General features: G+C 48.4%; 1 protein-coding gene across 1 annotated transcript; it reads right to left on the minus strand.

Annotated features, from left to right (window-relative positions):
* Positions 1-48: 48 nt before the first annotated feature.
* LOC125430768 lies at positions 49-22993 on the minus strand. Its single transcript, XM_048492973.1, has 11 exons — positions 22941-22993; positions 16319-16381; positions 14813-15072; positions 11254-11378; positions 10479-10601; positions 9001-9074; positions 8117-8261; positions 7881-7995; positions 4180-4295; positions 1773-1919; positions 49-144 (listed from the first exon to the last, which is right to left on the minus strand). The coding sequence occupies exons 1-11, from the start codon at positions 22991-22993 to the stop codon at positions 49-51; spliced, it is 1317 nt and encodes a 438-aa protein (XP_048348930.1).

Genomic DNA, 22993 nt, shown 5'->3' on the forward strand with positions numbered 1-22993 from the left:
TTTGGTGGTCTCAGGTCCGTCGCCAGCCAGCCTCCGGGGCAGGTTCTTTCAGTCAGGTCTGGTCTTGGCCAGGATCCGGTCCGCCAGGTCGGCCAGGGGCAGATCCGGGGCGTCGGCCAGGTCGAGGTCGGGTCCGGCTCGTGGCTGGTCAGTCAAAATCACTGTTTTATGGCCAGTCTATTGGTCGGTCGGTCCAAGATTGCTTACATGCTAGTGGTCACGTGGTCAGAGGTTATGAAGTTAAATGTATGGTCGAAGGCTTTCACGGATGGATTCAACTGGTTGTGGTGGGTTTCCCGGGCTGCGTGGCCGTGGTCTGGTGGATCTTGTTCCTAACGTTTCGCCTGCATCTGTGGCTGGCACCTTCAGAGGTGTGACAGAAATGAGCAGATCCAATTGGCACACTGACTTGGACTTGTGCACACACAACAATAGCAATACACAATTCACCTATACGTTTATACAAAGTTGTTATTTCAATTATTTTAATATAAATTATAACACATCTATACTAATACTAACCCTATTCTAATATCATATTACTGAAAATCATAAAGTGCAATACATATATATATAAATATATATATTGTACAAATGTATATGTGAATAGTTTATTACTATTGTTGTGTGTGCACAAGTCCAAGTCAGTGTGCCGATTGGATCTGCTCATTTCTGTCATATTTTACTTGGCACGCTAGTTCCATTCCTGTTTATCTTCAGAGGTGTATCACAGAGAGAAGCCTTCTCACTGGACACAGTTGTAACAGACTTCCCTCTGTGATACACCTCTGAAGATGCCAGTCACAGATGCAGGCGAAACGTTAGGAACAAGATCCCTGAACCGCGACACCTAAACCACCACAACCAGTTAATCGTCATAAAGCCGACAATACTTTGAGTTTGTTTCTTTGTTTGAGCGCTAGAAGCCACGCTATGACCACACGAGGTAGCAGTATGTAACCGTGTGGTAACATAGAAAAGTATAGCATTTCTTGGTCTTTTTCCTCCCTAATAGTTAATGAACTCATTTATGTAAAAAGCAACTGTGAATCAGTCTCTTCTGTTCTACTCTGCTAATATATACCGTATTTCCACGAATATAAGACAGTGTCTTATATTAATTTTTGCTCCCAAAGATGTGCTATGTCTTATTTTCAGGGGATGTCTCTTATTTTTCTGTGTTCTGTTACCGTCCAGGCATGCTTCCAAACAAAAACTTTACTCACGTCTTGCTTTTGAAGCGATGCCTTATGGCCTGCACTTCAGCAAAACCTCTACTACGTCTTATTTTCAGGGGATGTCTTATATTCGGGGAAACAGGGTATTAAATTTGCCAACAAATGGCATCTCAGAATGAGAGTTGCTCATCTCCGGTCAGGGCTTGGAAATCTCCCAGAATCAAAAATGGATCTCCAGAGGTCTGTTTCCTATAGACTAGGGGTTTTCAACTTGTGGCTCTCCAGATGGTCATGGACTACCATTCCCATCAGCCCCTGCCAGCATGGCCAAGTTGAAGACCCCTGCCCTAGACAAAATGGCGACTTTCGAGGGCAGGCTGGAGCCCCTCCGCTCCACAATCCCACCTTTCTGAGGTTCCGCCTCCAAATCTGCAGGAATTCCCAACGTGGAGCTGTTAAAGTACCGAGACAGACCTGCATCACGGAAAGTCAGCTTTGTAGGTTCACATGACTACAACCTCGAAAGCAGAAAACCAGCTGCTCGGGTGAATTTTGCTGCGGTTTTGCGGCGAGAAATAGAAGCCTCCTCCTCACCTTCTCGATCTCAGCTCCGCAGTTGCGCGCCATTCTGGCCAGAAGACCTTCCGTGGTGGAGATGCTGTTGCAGTGCTCCGTCAGGCCGTCCAAAGCGGTCAGGATGAAGTCGGTTCTCTCCCGTGGGCTGAAGTAGACTCCAAAGACCTGGAACACAAGGGGAGCGGGGGATGGGAAGGCAGGAAGAAAAAGAAGAAGAAAAAGAAGAAGAAGAGTTTGGATTTATATCCTCCCTTTCTCTCCTGCAGGAGACTCCAAGGGGCTCAAAACCTCCTTGCCCTTCCCCCCTCACAACAAACACCCTGTGAGGTAGGTGAGGCTGGGGCTGGTGGGGCTGAGAGAGCTCCGAGAAGCTGTGACTAGCCCAAGGTCACCCAGCTGGCGTGTGTGGGAGTGCACAGGCTAATCTGAATTCCCCAGATAAGCCTCCACAGCTCAGATGGCAGAGCTGGGAATCAAACCCGGTTCCTCCAGATTAGATACAGTTTGGATTAATGCCCCCCCCCCCCTTTCTATCTGGAAAACATCAAACCCAACAATTGTGGTACGCGTCAAAACTGGAAACTGGAACCGCAGCATACACACACAGGCTCCTGGCAAACACAGAATAATGTATTTTACACCAACTATAGCAAGTTCACAATATTATATAACTCAATTATGAACAGTCCAATAGTTATAGAATCCAACTGTTAAGAAGGCCAAAGTGTTAATAATTCACACCTCAGTTTACAAAATAGAAAAGTTATACAGTCCAAAATTATTCACTCCTTTCTCATAAAGTCCAAACTATTAATAACTTCACTTCTCAAACGTCTAACGCGTTCAAGACCGTTGTCATAGAATCTTCCTCAAGAGAAGCAAACAAATCAGTTGTATCTTATCTTGTATGTAGAAAGTATTTCTTTGTGTGCAGTAATCATCATTTGGCCAGAAATCACGAGTTTTTCCTCTCCGCAGAGCTGGCATTACATTCTGTATGACTGTATGGTTTTCATACAAGACCCCCTTTCTATCCTGTAAGGAGATTCCAAGGGGCTCACAATCTCCTTTCCCTCCCCCATCCCCCCACAACAAACACCCTGAGAAGAGGAAGAGGAAGAGGAAGAGGAAGAGGAAGAGGAAGAGGAAGAGGAAGAGGAAGAGGAAGAGGAAGAGGAGATAGAAAAAGGATATCGAAGAGATAGAAAAAGGGCAGAGAAGGGCAATGAGGATGATTGAGGGACTGGAGCACCTTCCTTATGAGGAGAGGCTGCAGCGTTTAGGGAGCTCTTGGTTTGGAGAGGAGGCGGCTGAGGGGATATGATTGAAGTCTATAAAATTATCCATGGGAGTAGAAAATGTTGACAGAGAATTTCTTCTCTCTTTCTCCACAATACTAGAACCAGAGTTCATTGAAATGCTGGGGGAAAAGAATTGGGACTAATAAAGGAAACGCTAGCTACTTAGCGTGTGATTGGTGTTTGGAATATGCTGCCACAGGAGGTAGGGATGGCCACTAACCTGGATAGCTTTAAAAGGGGCTTGGACAGATTTATGGAGGAGAAGTCGATTTATGGCTACAATCTTGATCCCTCCTTGATCACAAGAGATTGCAAATGCCTTAGCTGTGATCAGGTGCTTTCGGGAGCAGCAGCTGCAAGAGGCCTTGCTTTCACATCCTGCACGTGAGCTCCCAAAGGCACCTGGTGGGCCACTGCGAGTAGCAGAATGCTGGACTAGATGGACTCTGGTCTGATCCAGCTGGCTTGTTCTTATGTTCGAAGAAGAAGAAGAAGAAGAAGAAGAAGAAGAAGAAGAAGAAGAAGAAGAAGAAGAAGAGAAGGAAAGAAGAAAAGAAGAAGAAGAAGAAGAGGAAGAAGAAGAAGAGGAAGGAAAAGAAAGAAGAAGAAGAGGAGGAGGAGGAGGAGGAGGAGGAGGAGGAGGAGGAGGAGGAGGAATTTGGATCTATACCCCACCTTTCACTCCTGTAAGGAGACTCCGTGCAGTTTACTAACTCCTTTCACTTCCTTGGCCCACCATGTGAGTCAGGTGGGGTTGAGAGAATTTAGAAAGAACTGTGGACTGACCCAAGGTCACCTAGCAGGCTTCATGTGGAGGAGGAGAGAAACAAACCCAGTTCTCCGGATTAGAGTTCGTTGCTCATATGGAGGAGCGGGAATTAAGCCCGGCTCTCCAGATTAGAATCTACCTGCTCTTAACCACTGCGCCACCCTGGAAGAAAAACTTCAACCCAGAAACTCCAGGTACTGAAAGAAGGTGGACAAAGGGCCTAAGAGTAGAGTGAATACTAATGGGTTAGTTAAGACAGGCAGATAAGACAACACAAATATTTGTCCGTTTGCAATGAGTCACTTTGTAGCTCCAATCAGCCTTCCCTGCGGGTTCCGTTTAAAAGTCCGGTTACCTCTGCGACTCGGGAGGGGTTTTTGAGGAACACCAGCGGATTCCAAGACTCCAGGAATTCCTTGTGCTTCCTCTTGATGATTTCCGAATGGGCTCTCCTCTCGTCCAGTTTTGCTACTGAAACACACCACAAATGCAAACATCAACCCATCACTGAACACAAATTCCGTCTACCCTGTGAAGGGGACCATGATAGAATCTTTGCAAATCCTTGGCTAAATTAATAGTAGCAGTAGTAAAAAAAGACACCGGGATATTGCATGGATATGTTGTCTTTAGTGATTGTTGTAAGATGGTCTGAGCCCACTTGCCCAGAATATTGGCCTGTAAGGCTGTTTCTGCATGGCCAAAATATCCTGGGGTGAGCAAGAAAAATATCCCTGTGCAGCCGGGAATTCTGCACAGTTCCCGGGGCTAAAGCGGGCCTGCCCTGGTGTTGCCCCTAATATTTACTTACCTCAGAGGTGGGGATCCAGCAGGTTCTCACCAGTTCCCGAGAGTAGGTTACTAATTATTTGTGTGTGCCAAGAGGGGGTTACTAATTGGGTCCGCTTTTCCATTAGAAATTCCATTAGGTCCAAAAATCCTGTTGTTTCCTATGTGGCTGGTTAGCGAAGGTAAAAGACGGGATAATTCTCCCTGTTGGGCTGTTTTAAAAACATGTTTTAGAAATATGGTAAAGTTCCTTGTTTAAGGAAGTCTCCTTCTTTTGATTTCTAGAAACAAAATTAAGTATTTGAAAGTATTAAGTATTTGACAAGCAGCCAATTAGAGGAGAAGTAGTTGTTTCTGTTGGCAGCAGGCAATAGGACTTGCTAGAATGAGTTTAAATTATGGACAGAAAGAGACCAGCTGGAAATTAGGAACTTTTTTTACAGTAAGAGTTTTTTACAGTAAGAGAGAAATTATTAATGCCCCGGCCCCGGAATGCCTGGCCACACCCCTGTCGTGCCCCGCCCAGCCCCATTGGCGCTACGCCACTGTTTGAATCCCACAACCATGGGAGCCTGTTACTAAAATTTTTGGATCCCACCACTGCTTTACTTGGGATTTTCAAAAAATGCCAGTTAGGTGGTTCTTTTTAAAAAAATCCCGGAGTGACCCTGGTACCGTGCAAAAAACAATCGGGAGCAGGACCGGTTGCTCATCTGCCTGACCTCCCCGCCTGATGTTCATTCCAGCTGCCACTCAGGAACAACAAGCAATCAGAAAGAGGGACACCGGGCAAGCTCAGAGGTGCTGGCAGCCACCACTCAAAAACAACAGCCAATCAGAACGCAGGACACTGGGGATGCTCAGACATGCTTCCGAAGTAAATACAGAAGTCTGGCCTGCATGGAGCAAACTGGAAAATTTTTCCCCAGAATTAACTCTGCTCCGGGGAAGATGTGGGAAGCTGTGCGGAAGAAGGAATGGGGATAAATTAGATACGGGATGTAAGACCTTGGTTCCAACCTGGTATAATTGTGCCATGCAGAAACAGCCTAAGTCCGTGGTGGCGAACCTTTTGGCACTCCAGATGTTGTGGACTACAATTCCCATCAGCCCCTGCCAATTGGCTATGCTGGCAGGGGCTGATGGGGAGAAGAGGAGGAGGAGGAGGAGATGGCAGAGGAGAAGAAAAAAAAGAGAGAAGGAGGAAGATGAGAAGAAGGAGGAGGAGAAAAAATAAGATGAACAGAAGGAGGAGGAGGAGGAGGAGGAGGAGGAGGAGGAAGACATGGAGAAGAACAGGAGGAGGGGGAGGAGATGGCAGAGGAGAAGAAAGAGAAGAAAAGGAGGAAGATGAGAAGAAGGAGGAGAAAAATAAGATGAACAGGAGGAGAAGGAGGAAGACACGGAGAAGAACAGGAGGAGGCAGAGGAGAAGAAAAAGAAGAAAGAGAGAAGGAGGAAGATGAGAAGAAGGAGAAGGAAGAGGAGGAGAAAAATAAGATGAACAGGAGGAGGAGGAGGAAGACATGGAGAAGAACAGGAGGAGGAAGAGGAGAAGAAAAAGAAGAAAGAGAGAAGGAGGAAGAGGAGAAGGAAGAGGAGGAGAAAAATAAGATGAACAGGAGGAGGAGGATGAAGACACGGAGAAGAACAGGAGGAGGAAGAGGCAGAGGAGAAGAAAAAGAAGAAAGAGAGGAGGAAGATGAGAAGGAGAAGGAAGAGGAGGAGAAAAATAAGATGAACAGGAGGAGGAGGAGGAGGAAGACATGGAGAAGAACAGGAGGAGGAGGAGGAGATGGCAGAGGAGAAGGAAGAGAAGAAAGAGAAGGAGGAAGATGAGAAGAAGGAGAAGGAAGAGGAGGAGAAAAATAAGATGAACAGGAGGAGGAGGAGGAAGAAGACACGGAGAAGAACAGGAGGAGGAGAAGAAAAAAGGAGAGAAGGAGGAAGATGAGAAGAAGGAGAAGGCAAAGGAGGAGAAAAATGAGATGAACAGGAGGAGGAGGAGGAAGACACAGAGAAGAACAGGAGGAGGAGGCGGCAGAGGAGGAGAAAGAGAAGAAAGAGAGGAGGAAGATGAGAAGAAGGAGAAGGAAGAGGAGGAGAAAAATACGATGAACAGGAGGAGGAGGAGAAAGCAGAAGAGAAGAAAAAGAAGAAAGAGAGAAGGAGAAAGATGAGAAGAAGGAGAAGGAAGAAAAGGAGAAAAGTTGAACAGCAGGAGGAGGAGGAGGAGAAGGCAGAGGAGGAGAAAGAGAAGAAAGAGAGGAGGAAAATGAGAAGAAGGAGAAGGAAGAAGGAGAAAAGATGAACAGCAGGAGGAGGAGGAGGAGAGGAAGGCAAAGGAGGAGAAAGAGAAGAAAGAGAGAAGGAGGAAGATGAGAAGAAGGAGAAGGAAGAGGAGAAAAATAAGATGAACAGGAGGAGGAGGAGGAGGCAGAGGAGAAGAAAAAGAAGAAAGAGAAGAAGATGAGAAGAAGGAGAAGGAAGAGGAGAAAAATAAGATGAACAGGAGGAGGAGGAGGAGGAGGCAAAGAAAAAGAAGATAGAGAAGGAGGAAGATGAGAAGAAGGAGAAGGAAGAGGAGTAGAAAAATAAGATGAACAGGAGGAGGAGGAGAAGAAGGCAGAGAAGAAAAAGAAGAAAGAGAAGGAGAAAGATGAGAAGAAGGAGAAGGAAGAGGAGAAAAATAAGATGAAGAGGAGGAGGAGGCAGAGGTGGAGAAAGAGAAGAAAGAGAGAAGGAGGAGGATGAGAAGAAGGAGAAGGAAGAGGGTGAGAAAAATAAGATGAACAGGAGGAGGAGGCAGAGGAGGAGAAAGAGAAGAAAAGGATAAGGAGGAGGAGGAGAAAAAGAAGGTGAACAGGAGGAGGAGGAGGAGGAGAAGAAAAGGAGAAATAGGAAGAGAAGAAGAAAAGGTGGTGGTGGTGGTGGTGGTGGTGGTGGTGGAAGAGGAGGAGGAGGAGGAGGAGAGAACAAGTGTAGTAGCAGTAGTAGTTTGGATGTATACCTCGCTTTTCTCTCCTGAGAGGAGACTCAAGGCGTTTACAAATGGCTGAGAGAGTTCTGAGAGAACTGTGACAGGCCCAAGGTCACCCAGCAGGCTTCATGTGGAGGAATGGGGAATCAAAACCAGTTCTCCAGATGAGAGTCCACCAGTTCTTCACCGCCACACCAGGCTGGTGTAGAATTTCCAAGCTGGACCATCAGCACGTTCTTCCAGCCTCTCCCCGCCTCTTCCTGTCTCCCTCCTTCCCTCAGGACCTACCTTTCTCACGCCCCCTCACCTGCAAGATCCTCTCCAGCTCAGAAGGGACCGGGTTCTCCACCATCAGCTGCTGGAGCATCTCGCTGAACGTCTGGTACGTGCCAATGAAGAGGCCCTGAAAAGCAACCAGGAAGGACGGCTCAAGGCACAGAAAGGGAAAGACTTTCTAATGGCATAACCTGTGCCAGGTGAAGGAAGGTGATTCCATCTGCCCAGAGAGACAGTCCTTTGTGTACCTTTGTGTACTGAATGCTAGAAATGTCTGCGCCTCCTTCTTCCTGCGCCGTCTTCAGGGGCGAAAGGGAGAAGACACTCTTGAAGAAGGTGCGGAGCAAGATGCCCTTCTTGTAGGATCCCATCGTCTTCATGATATTTCTCTTGCTGCGGGGAACGAAAGAGAGAGTAGGGGGCTTACGGCAGGATAGTTTAGGTTGCTAATTCTGGGCTGGGCAGATCCAGAGGCATAGCTCCAAGGGGGGGGGGGGGGGCAATGCACCGGGCGCGCCCCCCTGTGGGGCGCGGCAAGGGCATTCCAGGAGTATGGCGGGGGGGTTCAGGGAGGGACAGGGGCGTCCCGGGATGGGACAGGGGGCAGAGGACACAGCAGCACACCGGGCGCTTTCCCCCCTTGCTGTAGATCAGGGGTCTGCAACCTGCGGCTCTCCAGATGTTCATGGACTACAAATCCCATCAGCCCCTGCCAGCATGGCCAATTTTGGTCCATGGACATCTGGAGAGCTGCAGGTTGCAAAGCCCTGCTGGAGAACATGGAGATTTGGGAAGGGATAGGTTGGGGTCGGAGGAGAGTGGGGTCAGATTGGCCAATTGGCCATGCTGGCAGGGGCTGATGGGAATTGTAGTCCATGGACATCTGGAGAGCTGCAGGTTGCAGAGCCCTGATGTAGATCATGGAGATTTGGGAAGGGATAGGTTGGGGCCGGAGGAGAGCGGGGTCAGAATAGAGACCTCAGAAAGATCTATTTCCATGGATCCTGCCCTGATCGTTGAAGTGTGGAGAACCGTTGCAAATCTGAACGATTTCCAAGTTGGTGACTCTACTGCAATCTACGACATGAAGATCTGGAGGGCGGCTAAGCAAATAAGCAACATGCTCGCCTACCTCAAGTCGATAATGGTGGCCATGGCGTGCAGGCAGATACTGGTGGGCTCCGGAGGCTCTTTCTTGACCATCTCCTGTAAGCATGAAACAGTGAGACACGCTCAGGTGTGTTCTGAAAGAGACAAGGTTGATTCTGCAGTATGAAGCTGGTTGCCCACAAAAAAAAGTCCTGCTTGGAAAAATATGGGGAGGCCTAAAAGCTGCATCGAACTGGAGGAAATAGCATCTTGTTTCCATCTGGGTCCAGCCAGGTACCCTGGGAAGTCAACAGCCTTGGCTGGGATCCCCAACTTTTTATTTATTTTATTTTATTTATTTCTTAGGTTTCTATACCGCCCCATTCCCGAAGGGCTCTGGGCGGTGTACAACATAAAATCATACAATGTCAGGTTGAGGAGCAATCATGCGAAACACAATAAACAATTAATTTTGCACTGACGGGCACCTTTCAGTCTGACACAAGATGTTCACGGACTATGATTCTGGGCTGATTGGAATCACAGAATCATAGAGTTGGAGGAGACCCCAAGGGCCATCCAGTCCAACCCCCTGGAATACAGGAACACACAATCAAAGCACTCCTGACAGGTGGCCATCCAGCCTCTGCTTAAAAACCTCCAAAGAAGGAGACTCCACCACCCTCCGAGGCAGCGGATTCCACTATCAAACAGCCCTGGCTGTCAGGAAGTTTTTCCTGATGTTTAGGTGGAACTAGCCTGCTGGATCAGACCAGAGTCCATCTAGTCCAGCACTCTGCTACTCGCAGTGGCCCACCAGGTGCCTTTGGGAGCTCACAGGCAGGAGGTGAAAGCAAGGGCCTGCTGCTGCTGCTGCTGCTCCTGAGCACCTGGTCTGCTAAGGCATTTGCCATTTGAGATCAAGGAGGATCAAGATTGGTAGCCATAGATCGACTTCTCCTCCATAAATCTGTTTTCCTTCACCTTGAACCCATGACTCCTGGTCCTGGTCTCTGGAGCAGCAGAAAACAAGCTTGCTCCCTCCCCAACATGACATCCTTTCCAATATCTAAACATGGCTATCATGTCACCTCTTCACCTTCTCTTCACCAAACTAAACATCCCCAGCTTCCTAAGTCTTTCCTCATAGGGCATGGATTCCAGACCTTTGACCATTTTGGTTGCCCTCCTCTGGACCCGTTCCAGCTTCTCAATATCCTTCATAGACCATGAACATCTGGAAGCCCAGAGTTAGACACCCACAGGGCAGGCACATAGGCCAAAGTTTCATGCCACAGTTGTTCCCGGCCCCACCCCGAAATATGCCGCCTCCCCTGTGCTCTCTACCACTGCGCCGTAGCTCCTTCCACAGACTTGGTTCCGAGACCAGAGATTTAGTCCCAGGGATGTGCCACACACGATTTGCTTTCATGTCTTTGCGAGGTCTTTCCCTGCTTCGAGGGGGCCTTCTGGGCCGCTGCGGCCCCCGGAGGCCAGAGCCGCTACGGTCTCCCCACTCACAGTTATGGCTCCTACAAGGTCGGATGTGAAGTTATCCATAAATAATTCGGTCATGTTATTCCAGTTGATTGTCTTGCAGAGGATAGATAGGAACCGCAGGAAACTTTTCTTCATTACCCCGTCCTAAAGCAAATTGGGGAGGGGGGGAGAGATTTAATTAGCTGGCATGAATTGCCCTGCTGGGCCACTGCGGGTAGCAGAGAGCTGGACTAGATGGACTCTGGTGTGATCCAGCAGGCTAGGTCTTATGTTCTTATGTTCTTATGTCCTGCTGCAATGGACCGGGGATCTGGCCTGTAGATTCCCTGGAATTATAACTTTTCCTTCCTCTCCCCACAACAATATCCTTGTGAGGTAGGTGGGCTGGAGAGAGTTCTGAGAGAACTGTGACTGGTCTAAGGTCACCCGGTAGGTTTCATTTGGAGGAGTGCAGAAACACATCTGGCTCACCAGATAAGCCTCTGCCACTCAGGTGGAGGAGCGGGGAATCAAGCCCGGTTCTCCAGATTAGAATCAGCCTGCTTTTAACCACAACACCACGTTGGCTCTCGTAACTCCCTCTGGTAGCTTGTTGTCTCTTTGCAGATGGGAGTTTCCAGAGCCTAACTTTCGACCCATGAAGGGGAAAGCAGGAGAGGACCGATCCAAAGGAGATCCAGACCGGAAACTGAACAGGAATCCCCCAGAAGTGGACAGGCCCTTTCAGCTGCAAAGTGCTGGGTGTTTCTCATGGCAGGAGACTGGAGTTTTCAGGCAGGAAGAGGATTCCGCATACCTCTTTTTTATTGCTAAAGTAATCCATCGTGCTCCTCCACGATGCCAGGAAGTGCTCCGGCTTGTCTGAGCCACCGGGATGCTCGTTTTCCTCCCAAATAGTTGCCATGGCAGAAAGGTCAGGAACTAAAAATGCAGGAGAGAGAAAGAGAGAATGGTCGAATCCCCACTACCTTCTTACCCAGGTTTCAGAACGCAAACTAACCAGGTTTCAGGGACTGTTACAGCGAATTGCCAGTAACAATAAGTGATTTCAGCTCAGCAACTTAATGAGGCGCAGGAAGCCGGCGTTTCTTCAAAGCAGGAAGGATTTTATTGCAAGTGATCTCTTGGCACAGCTCAGCAAAAGGAACTCCACATGGCTGTGCCTCAGCCCCTCTTATACATTTCCCAGTAACCCAGAAAGGGGTGTAGGGCAGTCCCACCCCCACAGTGCAAAGCCCAGGAAGGGGGCAGTCTCCTTCCATCTAATACAGAGAAAAATTCTAGAACGCCAAAGGGAGAAAACAGTCCCTTTGCACATGCTGATGAGATCAAATCCCAGAAGCAAAAGCCTGCACCTCCTTGCCTGAGGTGGTTCCTTGGGAGTGTTAGACAAAGGCAAGTTTAAATGAACCAATGAATTCTTGGATCCTGAAAGTAAGGATGTGAACAGTCCAATGAGCTTCTGGAGAGTAACACAGAGTAAAACAGTCCAATAGCAAAACAGGGTGACATCTTCCAAGGCTGGGTGACCCGTGGGTGTTGGCAACAGATTCGATTAGCAAGTCCAAAGAGGGTCGTTGTTCTTATCAAAGGGTCGGCTGGGCGTTGGTCTAAGCAGCATTCCAGAGTCAACTTCCTTGTCACTTAATATCAGACCTTAACTGGCTATTGCTTTTACTATTCTCAGACACAAATTTCAAAAATAACATTTCTAACTTAAACATTAGGAAAACCTTAAAGGATAAACACACATACTTAAACTTATAGGCAGGACTGTACATATACCTACTGGCAGGGCTCGCTTAAAATTAATAGAACCTTAACCTAACTGAAGAACCTTGTTAAACTAAAATCCTAAACTACAGGCATAAACTTAACTAAGAGGAGCTTTTACCACATCCTAGAATGACACAAACACAAGGGAAACCATATAACCTTGGCACAATCATGCATATACATTCTTTGTGAACCTTATGAAGGCTTCTGAACCACACAAGTCTCCGTGTCCAGGCATGGAGCCAGTGTAGCTAGGCAACCTGACTTCAGGAAAATATTTTGTTTATTTTCCTGTCGGTAACAGTACGACCTCCCCATTGCTTCTGCATCAGATTCTGTTTCTGGTGCTCGTTCTCCCCGTTCTCCCGCGTCCCGGCAGAACCTGGTTGCAAGTGGCATAGACCCCATTGACACGGTTCAGAGCTGATCCGAGGGGAGGGACAAGGGTTGAAACCCTGACTCGTTTCCCGCCGCGGAGTGTGACGCAGAATTCAGGCAACCAATCGGCGCTGCCGGCGTTGATGCGATGCGCGAGCAGCCTTTCCTTGGTTTCGTTTCTGCTTTTGTGATCGACCAGCAGAAGGGGACACGGAAAGACGTTAAACAGTCAAATGTGTAACTTTGAATTGTGAACAGTTTACACAGGTAAATGATTAACTGGTAACCCTTTAAGCAGCATAAACGCTCGTAAAGATAAACGTTAAACTTTTACACGTTGGGTTTTTTTTATCACACCCCTACAAGGTACGTTTCCGCGGGGGGGGGGGGAAGATCCCGCCCCATCAAGGCACGCCAGCCAATCAGAGGAGACCGGCGAAGCGAGATCGCCTGGTAGTGGGGATTGCTGAGAGTTCTGCAACCGGGTGCGTCTGCTGTGTGCTCGCTGCGGTGGGGAGGGAGAAACTCCGATGAAGAGGACCCGGTTTCACAAGGAACCGGTTTTGATCTGCGTGCAAATTTCAAGTGGGGATTCGACCAATGAAAAAGAAAGAGAGGGAGGGAGGGAAAAAGAGATGAAATTAATGTCCAAAGAAGGGAAAAATATCTTCTCCGTCACATAATAGGATTCTGCTTCTAGGATAGTTTTTTTCTGATTCGTTTTTTTAATTTGTAATTTAAAATCAAAATCCAAAACAGACACAAAGACGAAAGTTGATCCAATGATAAAGCACTTGAGACTTCCCATTTCTTCTACAATGAATATTAACTCTTAAACCCAGCACTTGGCCTATAAGCATCAAACTGAAATTAAATATGTAACATCACTATTGATTTTTTTTAAATCCTCATTTTTCTCTGTTGGTTCTAGGATGTTTGAAGGGACCTTCTCTCCTGTGGTAGTGTGAACATGACATTCTGGCTAGGATCTGTTATAAAATCTGCTACAACACCAACTCTAATGCTTCTAATTCACATGGCTGTAGGGATCCACTGTGAAGTCTGCAAGCTACAACTACCTGTGAACTCTAGAGGAAAGGTGGGATCATATAAGCAGTGGTGGGATCCAAAAATTTTAGTAACAGGTTCCCACGGTGGTGGGATTCAAACTGTGGCATAGCGCCAATGGAGCTGGGCGGGGCACGACGGGGGCGTGACCGGGCATTCCAGGGGGGGCATTCCTGGGCGGGGCTGTGGCAAGGACGCAGCCGCTGCGCCAGTCCTTGGGCGGGAAACGAATGCACGCAGGCGCAGGCTGCCACGCACGCCGGTGCACCTCCTGCTAGACTGCTTCAAGTTCTGCGCGCTACTGCTGAGAGGAGGGGCGTAACTAAGGCAAAAATCACGTGGCAAAATCGCCAATTAGTAACCCCCCTCTCGGCACACACAAATAAGTAGTAATCTACTCTCGGGAACCTGTGAGAACCTGCTGGATCCCACCTCCGGATATAAGCAGTGGTGCGATTCAGCAGGTTCGCACCACTTTCGTTAAAATGGTGCTTGTAAACAACCAGTTGTTAAATTATTTGATTTTTAACTCCTCATGTTTCGCCTGCGTCTAAGGTGGGCATCTTCAGAGGCAGGTCACGGTAAGAATATGTTTCCCTTTCTGGCACAGGGTGGAGGGATCGTGAGTGGGGTACCTGTTTTTGGTCCACCTCAAAGGAGGTGGACAGAACATAAATCTGGAGATAAGTTTGTAATTCCAGGAGAGCCCCACCCGGTGCTCACCTGAAGGTTAGCCACCCTAGTTTCAAGTTAGCCACCCTAGTTTCACCGCCCAGGGCCCCTTGGGGATGGGGCGGTCTACAAATCCAAATAATTAATAAATAAATGAATGAATGAATGAATGAATGAATGAATGAATGAATGAATGAATGAATGAATGTTATTACTGTTGTTTTAGTTATTAATTATTAATTATTAATTAAAAACAGTTATTACTGTTTTTTCAATTATTTGTATGTTTTTAGCTGATGTTTTATCTGTACACTGCCCTGAGCCCTTCGGGGATAGGGCGGTATACTAAATTTAAATAATAACAATAACAATAACAATAACGACGACGACGACGACGATGATGATGAATAAAAGTGATGCGTAAATGGTTCATCACCTGGCCATCCTCCCTCTTCCCTTACCTGAAGAGATGCTTTTTCTCCGCCTCGTCTTGTCCTTCTTCCCCTTCCGGTAGATTCTCTTGAGGCACCTGAGGAGCGGCCCGCTTTCCTCCGGAGCCACGTCCCCCACCTCGTCTGAGCAGTCTCCACAGCTGAGGTCTATGTCGGTCTGGCTACTGAATGGCAGGCCAGAATCTCCCCACCCTAGAAGGCCAGCGGCATCTGGAAGGTCATCTGGAAGGTCCTCCTCAACTTCCTCTGAGAACTCACGTAGGTCCATTCTACAATTGAGATGTTGAAAAGGAACTTCACGGGTGGATGCACAAAGCGACACAGTAGGGCTGGTAGCTCTGGATTGGGAAATCCTGGGGGTGGAGCCTAAGGAGGGCGGGGCTTGAGGAGGGGAGGGGTTTCAGCAACATGCAAATCCATAGTGTCTGCCTTCCAAACAACCATTTCCTGTAGAGCAGGGGTCTGCAACCTATGGCTCTCCAGATGTTCATGGACTACAATTCCCATCAGCGCCATGCTGGCAGGGGCTGATGGAAATTGTAGTCCATAACATCTGGAGTGCCAAAGGTTCTCCACCACGGGCTCAGTGAATACGGTAGAAGAATTGGCCAGCATAATCACCCAAAAGAGTGGTTTTATGGGGGAAGAGAGTGGCTGGAACATCCTGTGATCACAAGATGTCCCAGAATCTACTTCTGCAGAACAATAACCTCTAGAATACAGATCTGCCCGAGCAACACAACAGAAGGATGAAGATTGGAGGGAAGGAGACCTGTAGAGAAGCTTTACATGAACATCTGGAGAGCCGCAAGTTGCAGACCCCTGCTCTAGAGGAACGGGTACCGGTCCTCTGCAGTTCAGTTGTGATTCTAGTGGGTCTCCGGGCTCTACCTGGAAGCTAGTAATCCCCCCAGAATCTGCACCTAGTGGCTTAACCGGCTGAATGACAGCCTGCATTTCACAAATTCTTTCAATAGAGGCCAATAAACTCAATATAATATTAACTTATATCCTCCCCGGCGCCCCCTGCCCCTTACTTTAGCCGCCGCCGCCGGTCTCGGGCAGCCTGGTGGGACCGGGCCTAGCAGGGGCGGGGCAAGGGGGGAAGGAGGAGAGGTGTGGTCTGATCCCCCACCCCCTCAAAAAATTACAATTCCCACAGATCATTGGGAATAGGGATCGACAGGTAAATGATACCCTTTGATATCCTCTGCATGACCCCAAACCTAGGTTGGGAAATTTGTCGGTGGAGTCTGAGGGGGGTGGAGTCTGAGGCGGGTGGGTGGGGAAGGGAGGGACCTTGGCAGATATAACGCCACAGAGACCACCCTCTGAAGCAGTCATTTTCTCCCGGAAAACTGATCTTGGTTGTCTGGCAGGAGATCTCCAGGTTCCACCTGGGGGTTGGCAGCCCTGCTCCAGCCCTCCAATTGTCTGGAACGGGAATGTTCATCAGGTTCCAGAATTGGGTACCGAAGCCAATGTACGGACAGGGGGCTGCGTAGAAGGACTTACTTCTCTTCTGACAGTCGGGTGGATTTGAAATTCACTCCAGACCACCCAACGTACAGCTCGGAACTATAGCGAGGAATGGTTGGCAAGGATTACATCGCAGACACAGGGGTCACCCCAGAAACCACGGCGCAGAGTTGCTATGAGAACACACGCAGGTAATAAAGGAAGGATGGAGGTATTGGTTGGCCAGGCTCCAGTGGGCTCCGGTCTCTAGGAGGAAACCTACCCGATCGTTTTGAGAAGCGGGTTAAGAATAAGAATATAAGAACAAGCCAGCTGGATCAGACCAGAGTCCATCTAGTCCAGCTCTCTGCTACTCACAGTGGCCCACCAGGTGTCTTTGGGAGCTCACCTGCAGGAGGTGAAAGCAATGGCCTTCTGCTGCTGCTCCTCCTGAGCACCTGGTCTGCTAAGGCATTTGCAATCTCAGATCAAAGAGGATCAAGATTGGTAGCCATAGATCGACTTCTCCTCCATAAATCTGTCCAAGACCCTTTTAAAGCTATCCAGGTTAGTGGCCATCACCACCTCCTGTGGCAGCATATTCCAAACACCAATCCCACGTTGCGTGAAGAAGTGTTTCCTTTGATTCGTCCTAATTCTTCCCCCCAGCATTTTCAATGGGTGCCCCCTGGTTCTAGTATTGTGAGAAAGAGAGAAAAACTTCTCTCTGTTGACATTTTCTACCCCAGGCATAAATTTATAGACTTCCATCACATCCCCCCTCAGACGTCTCCTCTCCAAACTAAAGAGTCCCAAACGCTGCAGCCTCTCCTCATAAGGAAGGTGCTCCAGTCCCTCGATCATCCTCGTTGCCCTTCTCTGCACTTTTTCTATCTCTTCGGTATCCTTTTTGAGACGTGGTGACCAGAGCTGAACACAGAACGAATGAAGGCCTAGGACAGTGGTGGCGAACCTATGGCACGGGTGCCAGAGGTGGCACTCAGAGCCCTCTCTGTGGGCACGCACAAACAGAGTTGACCCCCCCCCCCGCACGCACACATGTAGGCTGGCCTGGGCCGCTGGGCTCAATTACTAGCATTAAACCTAAGACCTAGTTTTGGGGAAGCAGTGTAAGTAACCCCTGTTAAGTGCTGTTCAACCCCACTGATTTTCATGCGAAGAACTAAAGCGCGATCCTTTACCTGGGAGTAAGTTTGGTTGCTGGCAATGGGGCTTGCTTCTGAGTAAACCCCCCTAGGGTCGTGATTCACCTGTTGGAAGAGTTGCACGGTTGCTTCAAAGCAAAGCCACCGACTACCACCAAGCTTACTCCCGAGTAATGCACGCCTCAGAGCCAACTGTTTTTTCTAAACTAAAACCTCAGTATTCAGGTTAAATTGCTGTGTTGGCACTTTGCGATAAATAAGTGGGTTTTGGGTTGCAATTTGGGCACTTGGTCTCAAAAAGGTTCGCCATCACCGTCCTAGGAGATTTAGAGGCTGCGTGAGTTCGGAAGGAGCGTGCCAATTCTGTGTCGGGAAACCCGTGGATACATTTGGGGGACGGGTTGGGGTCACACTGGGTAGGATGCCACAGAGTCCGCAAGCAGCCACTTTCTCCAGGAAAATTAATCTCTGTAGTCCTGTGATCAGTTGTCAATCTGGGAAAAGGGTGGCTAGGTCCTTCTTGGCTACCGGTGTGGGAGGATTTCCACCCACCTGGAGGCTGGCATGGCTCTCTGGGAGCTTGGCAACCCTAGCTTGGACCCATAATTCAGCCTGCTGACAGGCCCCGCGTGAACCCACAACAATTGAAGAGAGCCAGCGTGGTGCCGTGGTGAAGAGCAGGTGGATTCTAATCTGGAGAGCCGGGTTTGATTCCCCACTCCTCCCCCTGAGTGGCAGAGGCTTATCTGGTGTGTTTCTGTAACCCCCATGCTCAGAATGGGTTGAACCAGGTGTGTTTCTGTAACCCCCATGCTCAGAATGGGTTGACCCAGAAAGGGGTGGAGACTCAAAGCAACAGAAGGCTGCAGAGCTCATGTAGTTTGGAGGAGACGAGGCTACCAGACTCGGATCTTGATTAGTATAAGCCCTTAACACATTGTTAAGGTTTTTTTATGTTTGTAATGGGTGAGAGTTCTCCTGGAAACCTTCATCATGTTGAATCCTGTTCACCAAGCCCTGGGAGTCTTCAGGAGCCAACCCACTTGCAAAGAAGGATTGGACTTGGCAGTATCAGTAGACTGTAAATAGAAGGACTTGAAAATGCAACCTGAACAGGACCTTGAAGTGTGAGGTTAAATGTTGATGTTATATGACTCCGTGGTGGCGAACCTTTGGCACTCCAGATGTTATGGACTACAATTCCCATCAGCCCCTGCCAGCATAGCCAATTGGCCATGCTGGCAGGGTCTGATGGGAATTGTAGTCCATAACATCTGGAGTGCCAAAGGTTCGCCACCACTGTATGTTATATGTTAAGAAAGTAAACCATTTTGTTTTTAAAATTTGTTGTTGCAAACTCATTCCAAGTTCTGCCCCACAGAACCCACAGATAAAGGTTACATTTCCGCACTCCTACATTCCTGCTGGGTGACGTTGGACTAGTCACAGTCCTCTCTGAACTCGCTCAGCCCCACCTACCTCACAAGGAGTCTGTTGTGGGGAGAGGAAGGGAAAGGAGCTTGTAAGCCACCTCGAGTCTCCTGACAGGAGAGAAAGGGGGGGGTGGGATACAAATCCAAACTCCTCTTCTTTCCAGGTCTAACATAGTGGGAATGATCCAGTGGTGGGATTCAAATAATTGAACAATTGGTTGTTTACAAGAAGCACCATTTTAACAACCGGTTCTGCTGAAATGGTGCAAACCGGCTGAATCCCACCGTTGGAATGATCCGATTGCTAAAATCCTGCTTGTCTGTGTATGGCTGCTGGTAGCAATACAGAAGAAGAAGAAGAAGAAGAAGAAGAAGAAGAAGAAGAAGAAGAAGAAGAAGAAGAAGAAGAAGAAGAAGAAGAAGAAGAAGAGAAGAGAGAAGAGAGGGAGGAGGAGGGAGGGAGGAGGAGGGAGGAGGAGTGAGGAGGAGGGAGGGAGTTTGGAGCGTCCCCCCTTTCTCTCCTGCAGGAGAACTCACAAAGGCTGACAATCTCCTTGCCCCTTCCCCTCTCACAACAAACACCTGTGAGTGAGGGTGGGTGGAGCTGAGAGAGACCTCGAGAAGCCGTGACTAGCCCAAGGTCACCCAGCCTTGGCGTGTGTGTGGGAGTGTACAGGCCAATCCTGAATTCCCCCAGATAAGCCTCCCACAGTTCCAGGTGGCAGAAGCATTGGGAATCAAACCCGGTTCCTCCAGATTAGATACACGAGCTCTTAACCTCCTACGCCACTGCTGCTCCTGCGGTTTCCTACTCGTGGAAAGTCTTGGAGTTGGACTGAGGGGCCCTGGCTCAAGCATGATTTAATAATCAAGTTCCCTGGGTGATGGAAGGGGGAGTATAAGGATATCAGAAGAGCCTTCTGGATCACACCAGCACTCCATCTAGTCCAGCATTCTGACCCACACAGTGGCCAACCCGCCAGCGTGGTATAGTGGTGAAGAGCAGGTGGACTCTAATCCAGAGAACCGGGTTTGATTCCCCGCATTGCCACTTGAGCTGTGGAAACTTACCTGGGGAACCAAATTAGCTTGTGCACTCCAACGCAAGCCAGTTGGGTGACCTTGGGCTGGTCACAGTTCTTTGGAGTTTTCTCTCAGTCTCCCACCCACCTCACAGGTGTTGTGTTGTTGTGGTGGGGGTGGGGGGGGAGGGGATTGTAAGACCCTTCGAGTCTCTTTACAGGAGAGGAAGAAGAAGAAGAAGAAGAAGAAGAAGAAGAAGAAGAAGAAGAAGAAGAAGAAGAAGAAGAGGAGGAGGAGGAGGAGGAGGAGGAGGAGTTTGGATTTATATCCCCCTTTCTCTCCTGCAGGAGACTCAAAGCGAGCTTACAATCTCCTTTGCCCTTCCCCCCTCACTTAACAAACACCCTGTAGAGGTGGGTGGGCCGAGAGAGCACCTGGTGAAGCTGTGACTAGCTCCAAGGTCACCCAAGCTGGCGTGTGTGGGAGTGTACAGAGCTAATCTGAATTCCCCAGATAAGCCTCCGCAGCTCAGGCAGCAGAGAGGGGAATCAAACCCGGTTCCTCCAGATTAGAGTCTACCTGCTCTTCACCACTATACCACGCTGGCGGGTTGGCCACTGTGTGGGTCAGAATGCTGGACAAGATGGAGCGCTGGCGTGATCCAGAAGGCTCTTCTGATATCCTTATACTCCTCCTTCCATCACCCAGGGAACTTGATTATGAAATTATGCTTGAGCCAGGGCCCCTCAGTCCAACTCCAAGACTTTCCATGAGTAGGAAACTGCTGTATTACCAGATTAGATACATGAGCCACTGCTGCGTATAAATCCAAAACTCTTCTTCTTTTCTTCTTTATCCTCTCCCCATCACATGGGCTGAATTACTAAATTGTGTAACTGAGCAAAGGGTTCACACACTCAGCATAGCATGACATTGGCAAGCCAGCTACGTAGCTTTGTCCCTGAGAAATGCAGAGTCAACCTGAGCATTACAGGGTGACATCACCAACAGCCAATCGGAGGGAGGCTGCAGACTTCTCCACCCTCTGCCTTCTGGGTCTCTTGCTATAGCCTGTTCACCCCCACCCACCCCTTCTTGGGTCTTCATCCTCCCCCAACCCCCGAGCTCCAGATATTTGCATTCTGCGGATCAGAAATGTCTGTGATCCTCGGTCAAATTAGATGCTCCGTTCTGGATCGTGTTATCCTCTGTGCTCCTGCTCCCCCCCCCCCCCATCTATCTAGTATGCTGACAATCCAGCTGGGATGCTTTTACACGCAAAACAATGGGGAAGGGTGTGTGTGTCAGGTTGCATTGCAGAAAAACACAGCGACACACAAAAGCAAATTCCAAATGGCCACAGTATCGGTGTCCGGCAACCCGAGAGGGCCGGATAAAGCACGGCATACCCGTGTTAAATAAGTAATGCTCAGACAAAAGGTGTCCCGGAAAGCAAGGATATGGATCTATGTGGGTGCTCTGTGCCAAATGATTCGGCAGCTGGTCCTCTAGACTTCCAGCAGAGCCACCTGCGTGACCCTGAGGCCCTCTCCACACGTGCAGAATAATGCACTTTCAATCCACTTTCACAACTGTTTGCAAGTGGATTTTCCGCACAGTAAAATCCAGCTGCAAAGTGCATTGAAAGTAGATTGAAAGTGCATTGAAAGTAGTTTGAAAGTGAATTGAAAGTAGATTGAGAGTGCATTGAAAGTAGATTGAGAGTGCATTGAAAGTAGTTTGAAAGTGAATTGAAAGTAGATTGAAAGTGCATTGAAAGTAGATTGAAAGTGCATTGAAAGTGAATTGAAAGAAGATTGAAAGTGCATTGAAAGTAGATTGAAAGTGCATTGGAAGTGCATTGAAAGTAGATTGAAAGTGCATTGAAAGTAGATTGAAAGTGCATTGAAAGTAGATTGAAAGTGTGTTGAAAGTAGATTGAAAGTGCATTGAAAGTGCATTGAAAGTAGATTGAAAGTGCATTGAAAGTAGATTGAAAGTGTGTTGAAAGTAGATGGAAAGTGCATTGAAAGTAGATTGAAAGTGCATTGAAAGTAGATTGAAAGTAGATTGAAAGTGCATTGAAAGTAGATTGAAAGCGCATTGAAAGTAGATTGAAAGTGCATTATTCTGCATGTGCGGAAGGGACCTCAGGCAAGAACTGAACTGTGCAAAGGTTCACATAACAATATGTGGAGAAGTAGACATCTGGTCCAGCTGTGGACGCCAACCTCCGGAAGGGGCTGGGAGCTCTCCTGCAATTTCAACGAATCTCCATCCTACGGAGCTCAGTTCCCTGGAGGAAACGGCAATCTCTATGGCATTATACTTGCCTGAAGTCCCTCGTGGTCTAATGACCTGGGTGGCCTTCGCTAGGCAGTGTGGTGTAGTCGTTAAGAGCAGGTGGGTTCTAATCTGGAGAACCGGGTTTGATTCCCCACTCCTCCACCTGAATGGCGGAGGCTTATCTGGTGAACCAGATGTGTTTCTGCACTCCTAAATTCCTGCTGGGTGACCTTGGGTTAGTCCCAGTTCTCTCAGGACTGTCACAGCCCCACCTACCTCACAAGGTGTCTGTTGTGGGGAGAGGAAGGGAAAGGAGCTTGTAAGCCACCTTGAGTCTCCTTACTGAAGAGAAAGATGGGGTATAAATCCAAACTACTCTTCTTCTTCTTCTTCTTCTTCTTCTTCTTCTTCTTCTTCTTCTTCTTCTTCTTCTTCTTCTTCTTCTTCTTCTTCTTCTTCTTCTTCTTCTTCTTCTTCTTCTTCTTCTTCTTCTCTTTTAATGTGCATTTACGATTTAGAAACAACCTCTGGTGCAAAAAAATTTTTTTGGGTTGGGGTGGGGTGTCTGCCCGTGGGGGGGTGGGGCATCCAACCTGTAAGCCTTTTGCCCAGGGGCTCCAAGCCTGCCTCTCGCCCCTTTGCTTGAGGGTGGGGTGGGGGCCAGCTTTAGGAACCGTTTATTTTCAAAACTTTTGGATCCCACCACTGCCAGGACACCAATCTAAAAAGCATCTAGCAGAGACCCAGCCAAGGGGAGATTCAGGCACCCACGTTGACTCCTGCGTCTGTGTCTGGTTAGTGCCGTCCAGTTGCCTCTGACTCAT

This window comes from Sphaerodactylus townsendi, linkage group LG04 (genome assembly GCF_021028975.2).
Source record: "Sphaerodactylus townsendi isolate TG3544 linkage group LG04, MPM_Stown_v2.3, whole genome shotgun sequence".
In the NCBI taxonomy this organism is placed as follows: domain Eukaryota; kingdom Metazoa; phylum Chordata; class Lepidosauria; order Squamata; family Sphaerodactylidae; genus Sphaerodactylus; species Sphaerodactylus townsendi.